Source organism: Myiozetetes cayanensis, unplaced genomic scaffold (assembly GCF_022539395.1).
Source record: "Myiozetetes cayanensis isolate MyiCay16 unplaced genomic scaffold, myiCay2020 scf6-25, whole genome shotgun sequence".
NCBI classification, from domain to species: Eukaryota; Metazoa; Chordata; class Aves; order Passeriformes; family Tyrannidae; genus Myiozetetes; species Myiozetetes cayanensis.
In genome coordinates this window covers 50,320,471-50,342,506 of record NW_026087853.1, presented here as the reverse complement: position 1 = coordinate 50,342,506, position 22,036 = coordinate 50,320,471, and the positions used below count along the sequence as shown (strand labels likewise).

Genomic DNA, 22,036 nt, shown 5'->3' with positions numbered 1-22,036 from the left:
TCAGAAAGGTTAAGGTTCTACAACTTGCTGGAAAGAGCTACATTTTGACAATCTCCTTTCTGATACTACAAGCTTGTCTGTGCCAACCTATGACATTACTAAAGCAACCTTCTAGAACACACAGCCTTTGATTTAAATGGCAAATATATATTCTCCTAGGTATACCAGAGTATTTTAAGAGCCACAATCACACATTCACACAATTCAGGCCTAGACATAATTGTAAACACCTACGCTATTAGAGACTCCCACTTTTCTTAGCAAAATACTCTTGGCCAAATATTCAGTACTGATCAGATACTACAGAGCTTATAATTTACAGACAAAACAGTAACTGGGATAATTTGTTTATTGTACTGTGAGCATCAGGATATATTAGAGACAAAGAAGACATGACTTCCAGGACAAAGAAAAAAAAAAACCTGGAGATTTAAACTTTTGCTCGATATCAATCATGGAGAACCTATAAATTATCTGCTCGAATGCTTTTAGCTCAAAAGCTTGGCTTCTACAATTACAGAACACTGAAGAATACAAGATGTTCTGGATCCCAAAAGCCACATACCTAAGGTTAAATTGTAAAAGACCTGAAAAGACGTTAGGTAAAATTTATAAACTTGTTTTCTTCTGAGACAGATTGATCTTATCTCCAAGACTCAGGGCCATTCCCTGCAAGGGAAAGAAAGAAGACAATCATGACACAGATACTTCACTTCAAAATGACTTTATCTTATCTATATTAAAATGGAAGTTCCATATATATATAAATCTGTGAAGTCAGGGGCATGGAAATTCCTAGCTGGTCACTTATTTGTACACATTATAGTGCACATTTTCTTAACACCAGGTAAAGGTTAGATCTACATGTATTATTGAAACAACAAAACCTAAATGAGTTGGCAAATGGTACATGTGTTATCAGTATGAAAAAAAAAAAAAAAACCAACGAAAAATTTAAGCCTTTTGACCTCCCACCAGTTGAAAGCAAGCTGCCAGGGGAGAAATTACAACTGCCAGTCCAGTTACTGAAATTCAGCTCAGAGCTGGAAGTCTCAGAGCTGGTACTAACACTCAATGCGCTCAAGCTATGGAAAGTAATTTAATCACAGAACTGTATTAATGTTGCATAGAAACTGAAGAAAACTCATACGAAACTGCATGAATAAATCCACATATGGAATAGCAGAATGATTTCCAGGTGAAACCATGCTGGTATATGTAACTGAATGCAGTCTTATATAAAAATGGCATTGTAAGCATATCAGAAACATGAATTTAAAAAAGGTTCAAAACCTTGGCAGTGACATCACATAAAGTAAATGATTTCTCTAAATGTGAAAACTCACTGGTAATCTTTTATTGTACCCTGTTTAAAATGCTTCTATTTTACACTGGTTTTTTACTGTATTTATTCCAAATCCCATACTTTATTTTTAGTAGGGAGGCAGAAGTTCTAAAATCCAAAACAGACTCATAGATACACCTACAGAAAATACTACTACTAAAAAACTTCAGGTTGTGTTTTGCTGTTATAAAAAAACAAACAACAGTGAACAGTAATTACATGCATAAAATTTCCTTGTTGTGTGACACTAAAATGTGCAATTTAGTCGGAAAAAGGTCATGGAACCCTGGGGCATATTTGCTCTTTATTTAAAAGCAAATAAAATTTAACATCCTATTTGTAGCACAATAGATAAAATAAGGAAATCTTGGTCCAGAGGCCTACTTTAAGGTAACACACTAGGAGAAAAGATCTACAACATGGTTTTAGGGTATGATCACACCTAACTATAAAGATTTTCTTTCCTCACAAAATCTGTAAAAGAAAGTTTATAAACTAAGCATAAAGTTCCTATATTCACCTTCCCCCCCAAAAAATCCCATTTATCCAGCACAAGAAACTAATGTACCACAATCTGCAGGTTTTTCAGAGTGACAAGGAGACATAAGCCATGTTACCTGACTCTTTGCCCGGATTCGTATGTGACCAGTGACAGGAGCCTCTGGCCCGAGATGAATTGGCTTCTCAATGCTGACGTTCGCAAGGGCATCTTCTCCAAAGATGGAACGGGCGTAAAGGTTGGCCGCCATAAAGCCACAGTACCCAGAAAGTGCCTGTGGAAAGCACATCTGAACTCCTTAGAAAGACCAAAATCCTTTAGACACGTCTTAGTTTACCCTAGGTTAGCTGGGCTAACATCAGTATGTAATGTTTGAATTTCTTTTTTCACGCGCAACGCTTTGTGAAGTCTGGGAATCATGCACTGGGAAAGAGTGGTGGCCTCTTTTCTAGAATTAATACTGGAAAACATGCAATCTACACTATTCATCAAAACAAGGTAAGATGGCATTTTATAGTCAGATTTTACCAACAGCAAAGTGATAAAGAAGCTAAATAGTAACAATAGATCTTATCTTGCTACTGTACATGTATTAGCTAATAGCTATTATACATGTTATACCTTAATAGCAAATACTGTCTATATTTATTTTGCTTTACAATAAAAAGGCTAAACTTGCAAAAGAAAGGTAGATTTTGGCAGAGAAGGAAGAAACTTGGAGCTACTGAAAAAAAACCTTCATAAAAACAGATGGTGCCATTAAGTCTATACCACAGCTTGGCTACCACGAATTAAAATGGACATTCTGACTTTCTAACTGGGGAAGAGACAGCTAAAGTGATTAAGCAACACAGAATCCTGGTCACTTAATTTGCTTTTAGTAATTTCAGACCACTCATTTAAAAACTTTGAAGAATATGTACTATTTCATATTGTAAGCAAGCATTTCTAATAATATTAATAACAAATGCTGAACAAATTAAACAGTAAAGCACACAAACCAAAAAGGGTGTCTGAAAGTCTCAAAGAAATAGCTCACCTTCTCTGGAGTCAGGCATTTCATATTGGTTGACTTCAGTATGTGCTGTAAGTACTCATTTAGATCAATGATATTTGTATTCACTGTTACCTTCAAGAAGGAAAAAAAATGGCAATTACTTTAATTAGCACCTCAGGCATTTCTGAAACCATCTCTCCTTTGGGGCTCTATAAAGGAGATTACCACTGCATTTCCTCTTGAGGAACTGCACACTCAGTAAGCTGGCTGCACTCCCCATTATGTGGTGGTATCCTAAGAAGGCTTCTCCTCCTGCCATCCAGTTGTTAGAGATGGAGAATTTCATGCTATTACCATGGTCTCCAAAATGTATTGGGTGAATATGATATTGTGCCAAACATGTAGACTCTCCAGAGCACCTAGAGGACTTCTTGTCTGAATACAGTGTGCACATTGCCAGAACACGAAAAAAGAGGTATCTAGTCCAAAGGTTGCTTTTAACTAATGATAAAAATTACTTTTATCTTTCCCTCCTAGCAACAAAGCTGCCCTGGCTTCCTCATATTGAATTTTGTTGGTCTGGTCTGGTATAAACTGCTTTTTAACACAACTCTGAGAGGTAGCTTATAAATTTCTAAGGCTTCACATACCATGACTAAAAATTTATTTGGCACAAGTTCCCCCTTGAGACATTTAAATCTAGTCTGAAGTGAACATATGTTAATATATATACCAAGCAAGGCTACAGTTCATGTAAAATAACTTCCATTCTGTTTTAATGTTTCTACTCTATTCTTAAACTATATTGCTCTGTTGTATGAGACTATCTCAAACTATCTCAAACCCTTTTTTAACAGGTCTGTAGCCTCAGTTAATATAAAGTGTACCCACCATCCTGTTGGTCTTGCAGAGCATTCATAACTCTATGCTACAGCTGTACTGCAAAGTGACAGAGTGAAAGGAAGATGTCCCTGTCCATGGCAGGGGGGCTGCACTAAATGACCTTTAGAAGGTCCCCTGTGACCCAAAACACAATGCAATTCAGAACTGGACAGGCTGAGCAGTACGAGTCATTCTGCAGCCTCAGCATAAACGTATACTTGCTGCCATCTCACCTTTGAGCCAAAATACACAGCAACCACCAATCAGTTTGGGCACCTTCAACACAGGAGATAAAGCTCAATGCACATACCACTTTTGCAGGAAAAAAACCCTAGTTATTGCATTGCTAAGCTTGTGAAACTGATAAGATAGCAGCAAGAGAAAGAGCTACTTGAGGCAAACATCCAATGTGGATGCTGAATAAGGTTTATATGACAATAGATAATGCTGATTTAATGAGTTGGTGTAGAACAAGAAACACAATTATACCGCTTCAACACACAATCCCTGAATAACATACAAAAAAATCAAACTAACTTTGTTTTCCCATTCAAACTCTGCCCACATCTGTCTGAACTCTGCATCCGTGCAAGAAGCAGGTTGGATGTAATCCATGATGTCAATGTGGATGTCACTGAGAACCACACAGTTTCTGTCGCTGGCTGCTCCAGAGACATCATACACTGCAACATAAAACACAAACCACCTTAACGTTTAGAAAAGTGAATTTGCACTTAATAAGGACGGTGAGTTACCACCTGCCAGTTAACAACACTCAACCCTTGCTCAGTCTCATGGCTGACCTCTGTCCTGTTCAAGAGCTTTACCCACAGAACTCTGAGTTAAGTGTGTTGGTCTTTCAGGCAGGGCTGCCCAGCGAGTTCCAAACTCAGAGGCTTGGGTTCAGGTACCATGCTAACCACCATTCTAGAGGTAGCATGTTCTCCTATGATTTTAAGTAAAGCAATATGGTTTATTTTTAAATCATCACAACTTATTCATGCATTGCAGACCACTTAATTTCCTCTCCCAGTATATTAAGACTTAATTATTTTTGAGCTCATTAAGTAGTTCAGAAATGCTTCATATTAATGTTAATTTTGCATACTGAATTTTTACTTACCAACATTACCAAAAATGATTCCATTTTCTGTTGAAGCGACTTTGACATTAGCTTTAATGTTGGCAAAATCATGTGGAGCTAGTGTCAGAGGAGATGGTTTTTCCACAAGTTTCAAGTCACCTGTGTGAAAGAAATTGGGAGATGGGAACATCAGCAGTACACAACGAGCTTAGCTTTTGGAACAACACTTTATTTTCTTGTCAATCAATTTTTGTATCTACAGAGCTGCACTAAATACCACCATAAAGATATTAGTTGATTTGGAGTTGATGTGGGTTTTTTTTACAGTTTGCTAACTGTAAGGCAAACTAATTTACATTACATACAAAATTCTGGTTAAAATATTAGTGTTCACCCAAACCCCACTGAAAACAAATGTAAATACTGACTTAAGTGGGCTTTGGATTGAATACACTATTATTTTCTTAACAAGGAAATGGTTAATTCTACCTCATGTTTTAATCACTGGCAACATCATAAGACCTAATCCTGTAGTCAAGTGCCTCAAAAACAAAGTTCAATGTCCAGTATTACATGCACTAAGGTATTTATAAACAGGTCAAAGTATCACCTTGACTCTGAATATAAGTGCTCCAAGGAAGCACTAAGGGTTGCATTTTTACTAATCCTTTAGCAAGCAGTTGTGGAAAACTTCTTAGTTCTACTAACTGCCACTTGAGAACACAGCATGAACAGCATGAGCTCTATACATAGGAGTGATGCATCAAGTCAGGTCTTGCACCACATCTGAAGACATCACCTGAGAAATACAGAATTCCACTTAACTGAGCTGACAAATAGAAAAATACAACCTATTAAGTAATGTATTCATTTTATTAATTTCCATCATTAGTCTGATTAAATGAGTTAGACAATTTTAGGAGAAAGATTATGCCCCCCCTCTCATCACATTTACAATAATTAAAAGTATGTAGTGTGTTCTCCTGGTATATTGTAAACATATTTCAACTCCTGACTGCCAAAGCGGAGAACAACTAGTAAGAAAATGATCACTGTTCTTAGATTATCTGCTCCAGTCACTCCTCTAAAAGAAGTTAATGAAGCTTCAGTGTTGTTAAAGCAAGACTCTGGTACAGCTGCTGGTGCAGGGAATGGTTTCAGCTGGGTAAATGCAGTTTTTAAGTACCTGAGTCTGAGTGTAAAAGCCACCTAGGACAGATGGCTTTCTCTGCCTGACATGTGCCCCATACAAGGTGGGATTTTGTCCTTTATTGGAAATTTATTTCTGATGTCTATAATAACAGCACAATGGGGAATAAGTATATCAAGTATAAGTGTATAAGTGCCCATATTTCAGGAAAAAAGGAGAAGGGAAACTGCAATGCTATTTCTTTAGTGAAAAAGCCATGAAAAGACAAAAAAATCTGACTACAGTTTGTATCATCAGATTGTACTGTCAGTGCCAGTACATGAAAGTCTTGCACCAAATATATTAAAAAAAAAACAAAACAACATCTTAAAGGCATTCAAAAACATACTTCCAAAATGGAAACTGGCATAAATTTGTAAGTATTTTGAAGAGTCTCAGAAACTCCTTACAACCGGGTGCCAACGCCCAGCACCTCATGGTTGCTTTGTTTCCACCAGTGCTCCTTACCCAGCGTGGCCAGTTCCAGGGTGCAGTTCTGCAGAGTGTCACTGGTCTGGTTGACCACAAGCACATCCAGCACAATGTCATACTGGTTGACGTGGACATACGCTTCTGCATACACAGGGTCCGAGAAACCTGTCAGCTGAGTAACCTGTGACAGAGGTTAAGGTGTTTTTCTTCTTGTGAAACAGTTTTAAACATAGAATCACGTCAAACAATCACCAAAAAATAAGAATGAAGTACAATTAAATCCATTATTCTTCAATACGAACCTTCAAAGCAAGCAGGTGTGCAAATAGCTTTTAATTTCACAGAATTTACTTAGTAGCAAGAAAAACAGAAAGGCACAAAGAAAAATAGGAAAAACACCTCAAGAAATCACCACAAATTTTGCCTACAAAGTAGCATTTAAAGAAGTTGTGATGTTTAGGAAATCTAGACTTCCTGCATAAGTCTTCCAAACTAAATAGATTTCATTAATTTATAGCTAAATATACAGTGATTGTCCATATTTTTAATAAAAATTAATACTAACTGCATCCTTCCTCACATGTCCTTTTATATACAGACTAAAACAGTAAAACCTTTCCAGATGAAATGTATTCTGAATTGCCAGATTGCTAAGATATGAACTGTAAGGCCATCTATTCTTAAGAAGGTCAGCAGGACAAAGAAACGCTGACTTAGAATTAAAAGGTAGCTTTAAATTTAAAAATAATTCAACCAGTCTTTAAAAAAGTCTGGTTTTTTAAACTGGTGAATGAACAAAGAGATTCCTTCTCTTTGGACCTTCTTTGAGGATCCTAGTAAACAGGAGCAAAAAAAAAAGCTATAAAGATACACTGCACTTGGCAATAGGATATTTCAGCCACACAAAGAAAGGGGTTCTTAATCTCTGCTGATGTCCTTACTCTCTTCCCTGTGAACCTTACTGGGCTCTTCAAAACCAGCAAACTATTTCAGTTTCTTCTCCACATTCCACCAGCTCAGCACTCTCCAAGTTTCCTCCTTATTCTTCTCTCCATGTGAAGAAGGTAACAACTATAAGCACAAGGGCTACCAGGAAATACCTGTGTCTTTCCAATCAGCCAGCACTTTAGTTCAAGCCTAAGATTCCCAGAGCTGATCCTATCCATAAGCAGGACATCTACTATGTGTATATAATTAAAACACTAATTTTCCATTACCTTATTAAGTTTGGAAGCAAGAGGATCAGCAGCCTCTTTCCTCTGCGTGTTTCCCATTGCTGCAAGAAGGCTAAGCTGAAACTGGTCTTCTTTTGAGCTCATTTCATTTTTAGCAGTGAGCTGCATGAAGGAAATGGGATCATCTGGCTGAACCGTCACATTCCTCTTCTCCGATTCTTTCTGCAGGAAGAGAATAATCCAAGAATTCACAGCACATTCCACTCCTTAGCATAGATACACAGTTGAATAATGGCTGACTTCCACAGAGTCAAATGGTGACATCTCTGGGAGCATCCATCAAAATGTGAACATCCATCAAAAACTGCAAGTGTTTCTGGTTACACACTTTTAATAGCTCACCTTCTGGGAAAGTTTCTCCTCTTCTAGCTTGGCTGACAGCATATGAGAGAGGGACTGCCTGCATTCTTTGTTGAAAATGTCATTCATGAGAGGAGAACATTCTGACAAAACTTTCAGACACAAGGAAATACGATCCACATCATCATCTGTAATTGGCTTCTTGGGAAGAGAAGACTTTCCCAAATGGAGGATAGTGGCCATCAGCAGCATGGCTTCAGCATTAAAGGACTGAGAAGGAGGACAAAGCAGAAAGAATGGAAGAGGGTTATTGCATTTTCCATAGCTTTACAGACATGTTTATTTCTGACTTATGCACAAAAAGGTTAACATTAATCAAATCATAAAAACTCTGAGCAGAATTACTTATTTTTTTAGTACTTGTTAACTAGAAACCAAGCAGCATGATTTAGAGACTGTCTAGACAGAGTGGCTGGAGAACAGTTTGTGACCTGTTTGTGACCATAATTATCTTTATTATCAAATCACATAACTGGCACTTCACTTTGGACTTACTTAACCCATTTTGCATCCGCTTAAAAGAGGTAACAACCATCTCTTCCCTGCACATACAGTGAAAACACGAGAGATGACTTACATTTTGTTTCTTCTTTTCCTGAACCAGTGACGCATATCTTAAAGCGATCTTGGTTAAAGTTGTAGCAAGGGAAGCTGCAACAAAGAAATCCCCATCGAGCAGGAATCCTCGTAATGGAGGTCTGCAAAGACAAATCATCATCAGAAAACTAGTTTTGGAGGACACCCTTCAGCCTACTTCTCTTGATACCTTAACATTTACACTGTACAAGCAAAACAAGCTTGAAACATCTCAAAAGGCTGGGTTTTTTCCCTCTCAAAGTATTTTTTTCCAGATACATTCACAAGTCACATAGTCATTTCCACACTGACTAAGGAGTGAGAGGTGTAATGTATAATAATTTTATTGTAGCTTTGAGATGATAATGACTAGTCAGGATGAAGTAGCCCATCTGCAGTAACTAAGGAAATACAACAATTGTTCTACCTACCAACAAAATAAACTATAGCAAGTATTAAGTACTGCAAGGTGATATCAAAGGAAGAAAATGTTTCAATCTAAAGGCAACATCTCTGTATCCAACTAAAATCGTGAGAGAACTTTACACATAAAAAACCCAAATTTAGGATATCACAATTAATAAAGTCCTTTTTGATACAATAAGCTTTGACTACAAATCCTAAGCAATCAGGCAACATCCTATCAGATACCATGTACCTGGGATAATGCCTTAAAACAGGAAATTCCCTCAACCACTGAACTCTGTATGAGAGAAAATACCACTCAAATAGAAAAAACACCACCGAACAAAACCAACCAAGTCACTCTTGGCCTAGTATGAAGTCTTAAATACCTGTCTTCTTCCTTTTTGGCAGGTCGGGAACTACTGAGAGCACTCTGTGTTGCGTAAGTGCCCATCTCTGTCACCAGCTTTTGGGCTGGACCCACAGTCACCTCTTCTTCAGGCTTTAGCTCACCAGCTTCTTTCTTGATTTCAGATTCTACTATTGGGATCTAGAAATGAGCAGGAAATGACTGTTACAATTAAAATAAGAGATGTATTTTTGTTCCTCAGAAGGTTTTAATAAAGATTATCTGCATTATTGAAGTTCTTATAAGCAAAAAGTCAGCTACAATGCAACAGTTTTGTGAGAATTTGAGGAGATAAGCAGATGTTGAAATACATACAGGAGCTTCCTACTCATGCAATAAAGCTCACATTGCACAGATTGTCTTAAATCCATCTCAGAACAACCCACTCAAAGCACTCTCTTTGCTACTGAGTATAATTAAATTATACCTTAAAGCTGCCTTAATTTTCTGAAATAAGGAATTTCTCATCTTCCCTTTTTAAAGAAATCCTTTATTTTCAGCTCAAGTATGAGACCTGAAAAAAACTGAGAATGCAAAACCCTAACTTCTTTTTACTTAAGGTTTCCTGTGCAATGCCATTAACACATCTCAAGTCCTCAAAACACTGTTAAAAGTATCTTTTTCGTAGAAAACCCACTGCATAACATCAAACAAAACCACAAAGAGCCAGTAAACAGAAAAAACCAAAGCGCACACACCTCTCCAAGTGATCTGCGCACTTCTGTCATCACACTTTGAATGTCTTCCTTTGTGCTGCAATATTCTCCAAGGATCCATAATGCTCCTCGATAAATCCTAAGACAAGAACAGCAGCTTAAATCATGTTTTCATCATATATTCAAACTAGCATCCAGAGAAATGATTTATGTTTGGGTGGTAAAGGTCAGTCTTGAAAAATGCAAAAGGACACAAGTGACAAAAAGCAGGTTTGATCAAAAACAATTATCCTTTCAGCTTTAGTAAGTTCATGAACAAGTACATCAAATTAGATATATCCTCTGCTACAAATTTATTTCCATCTGTGTTAATCCTGACATACACAAAATTAAATTTCATTGCAATCATGATGAAATAACTCTCCTGTATGTGAATAAAGTCAGCTGTAAATTTTCCACTTAACTAAGACAAACTAATTTCTCCATTTTACAGGAGAAAATTAAAAACAAGAAGATGAAGATTAGGAAGAGAATAGCAAAACTTCAGAGATCTTTTTTTTCCCCACTTAATGAGATGATGATGGAGATAGGATTCAGAGTTTTCTGTATATTACAAGAATGACAGAGTGTTATCTTCATACAGAGAAGTTCTCATATGACTTAAGCTTTATAGATTCACCAGAAAATAAAGTTTTTAGAGCCCAGAAAGGTGCTAAAGAAGTTTTGGAAGTTGCAAAGCCTGGTCTATGTTAGATTGGGTTTTCTAATAAATGTACCATAAGTGTTTCCAGTTGCTTACAAGAGTGAATGCACTACTAACTCGGTTTTAACAAATACATCAATTTATGATTGGCCTTCATCAACAATGTTATCTCCTAACAAGTGGAAATACAATTACCAGTTGCATATAGAAATGAAATTTGAGTTTATTTTCTTCATTCAATGCAAAAAGCATTTAATTTCTTCTGTACAAGTAGGCTGTACCTAGAAATCATCTACTCCCAAAATATCTCAGCTTCAGTTATTCTTTGTACGGGGTTTGCAAAAATTTTGGTACATATTTAATGATAATATACATGCAATGAGAGTGAGCCACAAGGTGCTCCAATGTCAGTTTGATATTGTATTTTGGACTCACTTGACAGATTTAATTGAGTGAAAGACTTCAAGCATCTTCTCAACAATAAGAGGTCTGAGGTTATCAAACCTCTGGATCGCTTCCCGCACAAACTCCAAGACATCAGCGGCTGCTGCTTCATTATTATCACTGAGGAACTCCATCAGCTAGCACAGAAGAGTGAACATGAGCACAAACAGCAGCACAGGTAAGTTCGTACAATAATATTTTCCTTCTACATTCAGAAAAAAAGCCACTGCATATGCATCTTCCATTAAACAAAACTGAAGTCAAACAACCTTAAATACATTCCAAACAATTACCAATTATCATAATCCCAAATTGGTTTTCTAATTACACACATTTTAAGTGAAGGTCCTCTTCCAGCTTGTGTTCTGCAAAGCATTTAAAAATGAAGTCTCAGAAGACAAATAATTACAGCATCAAAAGTCCTGTATCTCTTTAAGGATTAAAAAAAGGATAGCTTCCTGTGAGGCCACTATTAGGAACACCTCAACTTCAGCTCTTCTCTGGGTCTTGAGTATGGCTAGAACCTATTTAATGACAATATAATTAAACATTTGCATACCACTGGGATAACATTTGCAGCCATGTCTGGAAAACGGACGCTACAGGAATGCAGTGTCCGAACAAGCAGCTGTCTGTACTTGTCTGTATCTTCGTGCTCCGTCACATTATTAGTTTTAATCACTTCCTTCTTCAGAACAATCACAAGCTGCAGAAAAGATCAAATAAAATTGAAAAGAGTGACATACTTTTCAAAAGAAAAAAAAAAAAAAGTGTAATGAATCAAAAGCACATATATTTCACCTCCTCCACATTTCTTGAAGACACAAGATCCAGAGCCAGTTGGAGGGTTTTCTTGCGTACTTCCAAATCTGGGGTACTCAGCACTCTGAGGATGTCCATAACTAGATCCTGAAACAATAACAGAATTTTAAGTAATTTGCTGTCTTAAATTACTTCCTTTTCATGCAATTCTAATTTTCAGTCCTCAATAACTTTCAAAGCCTTTCTGGATACATAATGTATAATCTGCTGACAAGCAAGCAACATATCCCAGGCATTCAGAACTTCACAGTGTTCATTTAATACATTCTACATTTTCATAGAAGTCTACCATGCAAGCTACAACATTAAACCTTAAGATCAGGACAGCATTTGCTATTGATAGTTCTTATGCAGACAATAGAAGCAGGAAATCATAAGCATAAAAGTCCATCCAATATGTTTTTACCAAAACCATTCCAACAGAAAATGTAAACTTCAGAGGTACATTTCTCCATACATCACCAAACCTGAAAGCTTTGTTACTGAAGGCTTTTCTTTCCTAAAGCTTGCAGGAAAAGAGACAGCTCACGTACCTGTAACACTCGTTCATGGGAGGGATGCTCCTTTAATTCAATCAACCGATCCAAGACAATCAGTTTCACATTATTATCACTTTCTTTAATAATCAAATCTATGTAGCACTGGGCAGCTGCCTAAAATTAAAAGGATTAAAAACCATTTTTAATTAATGAAGAGGAGAAACCGCCAAATTTCTGAGAGAAGTTCCAGAAAATACTCCTTTTATATTACTTTTAAAGCAGTTACTCTGATTTGGCATGGAAATGAATCTGAGAACAGACTTCAAAATTTTCTGGTCCATTATAAATGAATTCCACCACATTAGATAAATCACTGGAAGGCTCACAATTGCATCAGCTTACAACACACAGACTTGATTTCAAATTCAAAGGAAGACATAACAAGATAGATTACCTGACATACTTTGGGCCAGCTGTGAAGTACACAACAGGGAATGAAAGACAGCCTAAAACAGCTGGCAGTGTTAGCCTATCTAGATATGGTTTTAATGACAGCTTCTATGTACAGTATGCCTACTCAACAAAAATGAGTATGCCAAAGCAAGAATCTTGGAATTCACACTCCCCCTTGACCTTTGGAAACCACTATTTACAACGCTTTTACTCTGAATCTAGACTCGCATATTCTGTTTTTGAAATTTCCATACAAGTTCAAAACTTCTGAGCACTCTTAAATAATCAGCTGCACAAATACGAATCTAGGAGCCCCAGGTCAAATCAGAAACCAACACAAACCTTCACTGATTTATGCTTCCCCCCTGGTCTGAAAAGAGGAATAAAGACTAAAGAAAGTAATTCAACCTCTGAAAATCTTCAGCTTTAGTCTGCTTTGCTAACTATTCCAAGACGATTGCAGGTTGGTACTAACCCTTGTACAAGTCTGCACAGTATTCATGCTTGTCCCCTACCAAAGTGACATGAAGTCCACTACCTACAGGTCTGCAAAGCAGTCTCAGTCTTCTTCTGTGACCAGTTATAAGAGATATTTTGAGAGAGACTTTCATGTGTGAAGTGCTACTAAAGCCTTTGCTTTTTCAAGCTCCACGCAGCACAGGGCACCCATTTCAGTGCACTAAAAGCTAGTGAACATCTGAAAACGTCGCTTCCATACCTTGATTGCTGTTGGTGCACTGGAGAGTGTAACCAGAGTACCTGCAGCTTCGTACTTCACTGCAGGGCTCGATGACTGCAGCAAGTTGTAGATGCAGCGAATGAACCGAGCTCTCTCCGATGGATTCGCATGACAGACCTCAACAAGAAGAACGATGCACAGTTGGCACATAAAAAAAAAAAGGAAATGGCAATCCTACAGTTTACCTGCTCCATTATCTTACAACAAGGAGAAAATTGAGCAAAAGGTGACAACCTTTTCTGGGGCAGTCACAGCTGTAAAATCTAATTACAAAAGCTATTCAAAAGCTGTTCTTGACAACTCAATGCAATGCCATCAGGTCTTAAAAGATCTCAGATCAAAAGGAAGGGCACAGCCTCTACCAGCTTCTGTAAGAGATGCCCTGCTCATGCCCATGAAACCAGTCTGACAACAACAGTCCCCATCACAGCAAATCAGGTGAGACATATTGCTCTACAGTGTGCATACTTGAGCCTTTATCATTTCAAGAGCCAAATCTTATTCAGCTCTATTAAACAATGAGATATTCCTGACATGGACTAGAAGCTAGCTGTAATACCTTTTCCAGCAGTGTTCTATCGCTTCTAAAAAGCAGTCCAGTATAATATAATGTGCATTTATTTTAAATGTGCCACAACATTTCCATTTTACCTTGTAAATTAGTTCAACAATAACCAACTGCAGTATGTCACCAAATGTCTGGACTTGGTCAATGCAGGTACTCAAATAATCCAAAGCTCGATCCTACAAACAAATAAGAGATAAATTATTTTAAATGAGACTGAGTTTGTTCACTCAGTTGGATTTTAAACTAAAACACATTCCAAAAATCAAAATACAAACCAGCATTTATATGACCCTTCAACTTGAAATTAAAACAATTTAGGAAAACACTGTAAACCTGAAGGGCAAATTAATCTGTTCTGTCTGTAGATTGCAAAAGAGAGACAAAACTAACGGTAATCAGGCACAAGAGGCAATTGCCTGTAGAGCAAATAATCCAAAACGCTAAACAGAAACTGCCATTTCCTTCTCATGCAGCTACAAAAGCTGTAAAACAGTAGATAACAGAGCACTTCTCAGTCTGGTTATGCTCTCTTGCCAAAACTAATTACAGATTTCAGCACCAGCACATGCCTTCACCAAACACAGTAATTCTCCTTTAAAATGAAGACAGCACTGAAGGCCTATTTTAACTTTTTCAGTACCAAGTATCCCACAAAAGCATTAACACTGTCAGACATGGGGTTTTTATGGATACAAATAGTTCATACTACTAACAAACTCCTGGTTAGTTACCCAACACACTTTCAAGCTATTAAACCAAATGAGTCTGAGGGCAAGTATCCTTACCTGATCTGCATGAATCAGCATCATAAATGCATTTCTTTTGCAGCTTGCATCTTTCTCATTCACCAAGAAATCGTGGATCAATTCAGGAGCATCAGGTATAAGATGTTCAAAGTTTCTTTAAAAAAAAAAAAATCCTAATTAGAAGAGTTACTGGTAAGGAATAGAACCCAAGGCTTAAGTGCATTTCCTGAAGACAAACACTTACAAAAACTAAAGAGTAAAAAATAACACGGAGCTTTTGTGCAGCTATTTGAAACAGCAAACAGACTCAAGGAACTTGAGACAATTGTTTGTTGTCATGACAGCTAAGACATTATCTGATCAATGATTATAGTTTGATAGCAACACTCAGCCACACGGTTCAGGTAAAAACTGCAATAATGTTTACTATGTATCTGCAGCACATCAAAAACGTCCTGCTCAAATAATTTATACATGCATGTTCCTACAAGGATTCTTCCATATTCATGGTTGCAGACAATGGTTGCAAATAATAATGTTTAGATCATTAAGAAAGGCATTTGCCCATACAAATAAACCTGCAATACAAGGACCTCAGTCATACTTGAGAAAGCAGTAGCAGTACCTTTTGCTTCTCCAAAGAAGCCCATTAGGTGGAGAAGAAAAAGCAAACAAACCAAAAGAAGCCCAGACACCACGGCAGTGAGTGATAAATAACGGTTTGAGATCTCAAAAACTACGCAGATCACTATGGCTAGCCTTGGTCTTCTGCACCCACAGTTCCCAGTTGTTTCTGGCCCTTACCTGTAGATGGTGTAAATGGCCAGGACTGCGTTCCTGCGCACGTAGCTGTGCCGATGCTCCAGGCAGGCGCGGATGGCCGGCATCAGAGGCTCCAGCAGCTCTGCTTCCTTCAGCTTGCAAAGGAAGCGGAGAGTAGAGCCTCGGATAAACTCATTTGGGTGCTGAAGATCCTAAAACCAACAAGAGACATACTTGAAATGCCAGACTCTACAGAGGAATGCACTTACTAGCTTGCTAGCCTTCTCCCACACAGCTTTCCGAAGGTACAAGTTCCCAACATCCACAGTGGTACCTCAGTCTTCTCACTAAATACTTTCTTAAAACACTGATACCCCAGTGTTTTAAATATGTACCAATATTTAAAAGCAGGTGTTTCTGTGCAGTAACACCAAGCCTATAGTATGCTTTCCTGCATTGTATGTGTTTCCCCAATTACCATGGTGTGAAAGCTCAGCCTGTGGGCATTCCCACACTCTGGATACCAACCTTTAGTGTGTATTAGCTCATCTGCTTCCAACCCGTTCCCAAAGTTGAAGGCCTTCACTATCTTTATGAAGGAGTGTCCCACACATACTACATTGAAGTTATTCCAAAAATAGTGTCCTTTCATGAGCCATGGCTTGCCCCAAGACACCACGAAGACAGTAATTACGTTACTCTCACCTCTGACATTCACTGACAGAGAAACTACATTTTTGTTAAGTTATAACAGTAAAAGAACACAAAATTCCCTTGTCAGTAGCTGTGCTGCTTATCCATAGCTATCCAGACCTGAAGCACTGAGACATCACTTTTAGGAAGGAAATGCTAAGCATAAACCACTTTTACATTTATAATATAACACAAAGTGATCCACTTTCTGTAAAGATCTAGACAAGCAATGAAATAAACAATGGGCTACCTTTCTGTATGCATCACACACGAGGATCATTTCCTGCAAGAGCCTGCCATCTGGAGTGGTCTTTGGCACGATCTCCCAAAAGACAAGCAGCAGTTTTTTGATGGTATGATCTTGGAGAGGCAGCACAAAACGTATGATGGTCATCAGAAGCCCAGGCAGTTTTTCACCATTCAGAATCATAATGATGACTTTCTTCAAGGCCTCCGTCTTCAACTTGACATCTCCTTTTTCTAGGGGAGGAGGAAATGAAGTCAGGAAGGCTGACATGTCACAGTTAGTTTAACAAGAATACCGATCTTCAGTGACAGAAGACACAAACCCCTCTGAAGGAGTGCAGCAGAGCACACCAATAAAATTCATGCCCTCTTACTGTAGGATAAAGAGGAAGCAAGAGACATTTAAAACTAAGCATGGAGTTCAGACTTTGTTCTAGGATCTATATATTGGCATTGAAACAGTCCAAATTCCAAGGTTGTTTTAATACTTAAATTTAAGGAGCCTTTTCTACCAGGACACCACAACGTGCTCTGCTGTCATACATATATATATACTAGACACTACCACTGCTGTTTCTGCCAGCACATTCTGCAGTGCACTGAACAAGTGACAACACAACTTGTTGCTTAATACAGTGCTTAAATCTGCCCTTGTCCAAACCGGTATTACTTAAAACTTTCAAAAAAAAAAAAAAGAAAGATTTCAAATTTTGCACAGACTGGAGGACACACACAACAAAACTACAATACATAAGATAATGTCATGAAGTTTCTCAAAGCACAGCAAACAGAGGAATGTACACCTTTCAAAGAGCAACAGAAAATAAACATCAAATTGACTTGAGTTTATAAAATGTGAACAATATTCTAGGAAAGGCACAATTCAGGTGAGATGGAATATCCTTCAATCATTGTCCATACTTGCCTAGGTCATTTTTTAAGCTGATTTCAGAAGGTGGTTCTGAATCCATGGGAACGTTGATTAACGTGTAACACACGTTCTCTGCAGCAGTCATGGTTCTTGGTTATGGGAGTTTTCTCAAGGGAAGAATTATTTTGACACAAATATCAGACAACCTAAAAACAAGCAAACAAAGCCATCCCAGAGTTAACAGATTTTATTAACAAACACAAAAACATCATCACAACTGATTTAAGGGTTTCAAGGAACTGCTGGGTTTCTTGAGAAGCCACATTCAAAAGCCCTCTCACTTTTCTGTTACACTAAAATATTCCTGTTAGCACCACAAAGATAAAGAGCACAAAATTTTCCAAAGACAATAAAAAAGAAAGAAATCTTCCCAATGCTTCAGACACAGTCAGAGATAACAGAAATGTATGGGCACCTGACGGCAGCTGAATGGACACAGCAGCTTCTCCCTCAAATACTCATTCCCTGATCCTGGCTATACATCCCCACTACCTTCACTGCAGTCCTGTGCCCCTCTAGGTGAACTGACATGAGCTAAAAGACTTTAAAACATAAAAAAAAAAAAAAAAAGATACAGTCATACAGTTCTCTTGACTTGATTAACAAGTTGAATCAGCCTATGGAGGAAGCTCTGAAGATGAGCACAAGATCCAACAGAGCAGAAGCCAAGGATGAGTGAAAAGAAAGCATGGTGGAGAGGGAAGCAGGATTGCATTTTTCCTGCCAAGGATCATCAGAGCATCTCAGCTCTACTGTCTCTGCTAGACATTATTGAGGACAGTATTTTTAGGGTGAAGAAGCTGATGTGTGGCTGACAGTTCAGGTAATAAAATCACCAATTAAGCTCAACCCTCAGCCTCATATCTGTTTCTTCCACATATATTAGATCCCTAGGATCAAATCAACCTTTTTCTTCTATCAATCCTTATTCTCATGTTTGTTTATTCCTTATATAATAGACATCTAGGATCAAATCAACCTAAAAAATGCTTAAGTTTGAGCTTGCTTGTTTAATGCTATGATACCACACTGACAGGCACAGCATAGAAAACTGTTACTTTTTATTACATAAGCAATTTTGTACAGAAATTGTGTTCAAATAAATCAGATTTTATTAATTTTCTGGAAGTCTCTGACCGAGTTAAACAAATGGTTAAAACAAGGAAGATGCCTTTTTACTCTAACTGATGATACCAAACATTACTCAAATAATGTGTAAAGGCAAATTTGTTTTACACAATTTTTATTACTAACAGTAGGGCCAACAGAAGCAAACAGAATGATCCCCACCAAAGGCTGTGATTTACATAAAGATGGAAACACCCAACCCTCCAACTCAAGGCTGTGCTTTCCCTGCAGACTGCTCTTCCTCGAGGTTCCACGACAGCAGGGCCAAACCTCCAGGCCACAAAGCTTTCAATAACAGGCCAGTTTAAGAAGCTGTTGTCTGGGGACACCAGCAACTTCTGAGGTGCAAACCCTGTAAATTCTCCACTCCTACCTTATGACTGAAGCAGGAACAAACAAAATCCAGCAGACCAATATCCCCAGTCTGGCTAAAAGCACCTCCCCACAAAGAGCTTTGAGGAAAGGGAAGTTGGGACATGGAGCTGCAGCGTTTGAATGAGCACCTGAGTCCCTACACAAGCTGGTGCCAGGTCCAAAATCCCTTTTCTCATCAAATGGGCACTTAGGGAACCTCAAACTGAACAGCAAGCAGGAAACTGTGCTAACTTGGGCTGCTGCTTCTTTCTACACAACAGAACAACAAACTAAAAAAGTACCACAACAACTACCCCAGAAAACAACTGCAACACAAATTTTTAAAAGAAACCTGCCTCTTTCTGTTATTAATTCTTTATTTTAAGGATTAGATCCTTCAAGAATGTTGTTTAAAAGTATCTACATAAACAACTCATTCGAGAAACAACTGGATGTGGCACTTAGTGCCATGGTCTAGTTGGCAAGGTGGTGATCAGCCAAAGGTTGATCTTGAAGGTCTTTTCCAGCCTTACTGATTCTGTGACTAATGCTCATTTGTAGAAATACAGCTGTTTTCTTGCCTCTGCAAGAGCTTTTTTGCTTACTTTTCCATGCTCTAACCTAGAACTCCTGCCTCAAAGCCCTGCAGCACCTTCACCTACAAGAATGACTCATACAGACCACAAAGTACATCCTTGTAAAAGCAGATCAGGTATCTTTCCTCATACGAAGACCTCAACTGCAGAAATTTCAAAAATCACAGTCAAACATCTCTCTGAAGTGTGGTAAGTGACGTACTTTAGGCTCTGAGAAGCAGCAGTGAAAACAACTCTCCTAAAACGCAGAGCTGGGAGACGTGGCAGGGAGAACCAGCACCGAGTTTTCCTCCTCGCAAGGCACCAAGACCTGAAATGAGCCTGATCTTAGAGAGAGGCCCCACAGACACAGACCTAAGTGCTGCTCTACTTCTCCAGCAACAAAATTTCTGACCACCTGTACTGAATCACAGAACGGGTTGGATTGGGGGGGACCTTAAAGATCAACTCGTTCCAATACCCCTGACTCGAGCAGGGACACCTCCCACTATCCCAGGTTGCTCAGAGCCCCATCCAGCCGGGCCGTGAACACTTCCAGGGATGGGGCATCCACAGCTTCTCTGGGCAAGGAGAGGAAATCGAAATTTACAGAGGAAATCGAAAGTTACATTTATCGAGCGCAGGGAAACAGCCACGCCTGCTCGCCACCCACATCCCTGGGGAGCCTCAGGAACGGGGGCACCTCGCGAACCCAAACCCTGCGGAGGCACCGCTTTACTGATGCACATCCGTGATATACAGCGCAAAAACCCCACGTTTACAAAAAATCCCGGTAGAGCCGCCCTGGGGATATTTCTCCCTTCACGTCCCAGGCGCCCACTCCCGGCTCAAACCCGGGCGTTTTTACCTACGAGGCAGAACTCCCTTGCACGCCCCCGCCCGCCCTTCCCCGACAGACCCCGAGCCCGCCGCGCCACAGAGCCCACACCGCGCCCGCCCCGCGGCCCTGCCGGCGGCGTCCTCAGGCCTCGGGGCCCGCACCGCAGCCGCGGGGCCGGCGCTGCCCCGGTGCCCGTGCGGCCTTGGCGCGGGTGCCGCGGCCCGTACCGAGCGCGGTGCCGAGCGGGGCTGAGCGCGGAGCGCAGCCCGGAGCGGAGCCGAGCGCGGCGCGGCCGCTCCGCCGATGGTGACGTGGAGCCGCGCCCGCCCCGCCACATCGAGCCTACGGCGGCCGCGCAGGGACACGCCCCGCGCACACGCGCGAAAGGGGCGGGGCCGCCCCGCCCGCGCGAGGAGGGGCTTCCCCGTGACGTCACGGCGGCGGGATTTCCCCCTCCGCGCGGCGCGAGGGTCCCCCGGGACGCCCGAAATTAAGGTTAAAAACCCCGCGCGGATAAACAAATAAGGGGAAAGCGATTAAATAATAAGGCGGGAAATAAAGGGAGGGTGGGAAATGGTAAGGGGAAAAAAGTAAATAAGGTGGAAAATAAGTAAATAATTGGGACAATAAATAATTGCGGGAAACAATCGGGGGAAATGAAGAATTGGGGGGAAAAATAATAGGGGAGATAAAGAAATAATTGGGCCAAATAAATAACCGGGCAAAATATATGGTGGGAAGTTAATTGGGGAAAATAAATAATTGGGGATATAGGGAAAATAATTGGGAAACCAAATAAATGGGGAAAATAGATAACTGGGGAAAATAAATAATTGGGGAAGTGCATGGGGAAATAAATAATTGGGGAAAATAAAGAATCAGGGAAAATAAATAACTGGGGAAAATTAAGAATTGGGGAAATATATAGGGGAAATAAATTATTGGGAAAACAAATAATTGAGAAAAATAAATAACTGGGGGAGTGTATAGGGAGAATAAATAAATTGGGAAAACAAGTAATTAAGGAAAGTAAATTAGTGAAAGTTAATAAGCAATTGGAAAAACAGATAGGGGAAATAAGTAAGAGGGGAAATAAATAAATTTTAAAAAACCCACAAAAACGGGGAGGGGAAGTAAATATTAAGGGGATAAAATTAGTAGTGAAAAAGTAATTAAGGGGGGGAAATGAATAAGGAGGGAAAAATGAGTAAAGGAAGGAGAAAATGAACAAGGGGGGGAAAAAGTGAGTAAAGGGGAGAGAAATTAATGAGAGAGGGGAAATAAATAGAAAAATAACAGGGAGAAATGGAAGAATAATAGGGGAAAACTAGAAAAAAATAAATTTAGAAAAATTAAAAGCAGCTTTGTCCACTGCTTAAAAACCAAACACACAGCGCTGACATTATTATTTTGCTGTTTTCGTGACTGAACTATTTACAGGGATTCTAGACAGTATTTAAAGCCTGTTCAAAACAGCACCATG

At 39.2% G+C, this 22,036-nt stretch overlaps 1 protein-coding gene across 2 annotated transcripts; it reads right to left on the bottom strand.

The window, feature by feature from the left end:
• Positions 1–331: 331 nt before the first annotated feature.
• COPB1 (COPI coat complex subunit beta 1) lies at positions 332–20,905 on the bottom strand. 2 transcript variants are annotated; one of them, XM_050335943.1, is made up of 23 exons: positions 20,781–20,798; positions 19,936–20,043; positions 17,650–17,801; positions 16,729–16,958; positions 15,828–15,997; positions 15,063–15,177; positions 14,361–14,453; positions 13,689–13,826; positions 12,572–12,691; positions 12,018–12,125; positions 11,776–11,922; positions 11,208–11,353; positions 10,112–10,208; positions 9,394–9,554; positions 8,601–8,721; positions 8,006–8,233; positions 7,646–7,825; positions 6,465–6,609; positions 4,847–4,966; positions 4,261–4,406; positions 2,884–2,973; positions 1,963–2,118; positions 332–669 (listed from the first exon to the last, which is right to left on the bottom strand). In XM_050335943.1, exons 3-23 carry the CDS (start codon positions 17,738–17,740, stop codon positions 610–612), a joined length of 2,862 nt encoding a protein of 953 aa, XP_050191900.1. In that variant the 5' UTR covers positions 17,741–17,801; positions 19,936–20,043; positions 20,781–20,798; the 3' UTR covers positions 332–609. The 2 variants fall into 2 exon arrangements, with proteins under 2 accessions (XP_050191900.1, XP_050191901.1); XM_050335944.1 differs by lacking the exon at positions 19,936–20,043 and having other exon boundaries at positions 20,781–20,905.
• Between the last annotated feature and the right edge of the window lie 1,131 nt (positions 20,906–22,036).

Bases quoted from the DNA above. Each gene is read 5' to 3' on its own strand.
- COPB1 (XM_050335944.1), bottom strand. From the start codon at position 17,740: ATGACTGCTGCAGAGAACGTGTGTTACACGTTAATCAACGTTCCCATG. The intron at 12,126-12,571 runs GTACGTGAGCTG...TTATTGTTTCAG, and splicing joins CCCATGAACGAGTGTTACAG to GATCTAGTTATGGACATCCT. The intron at 10,209-11,207 runs GTGAGTCCAAAA...TTCTTGTCTTAG, and splicing joins CACTCAATTAAATCTGTCAA to GATTTATCGAGGAGCATTAT.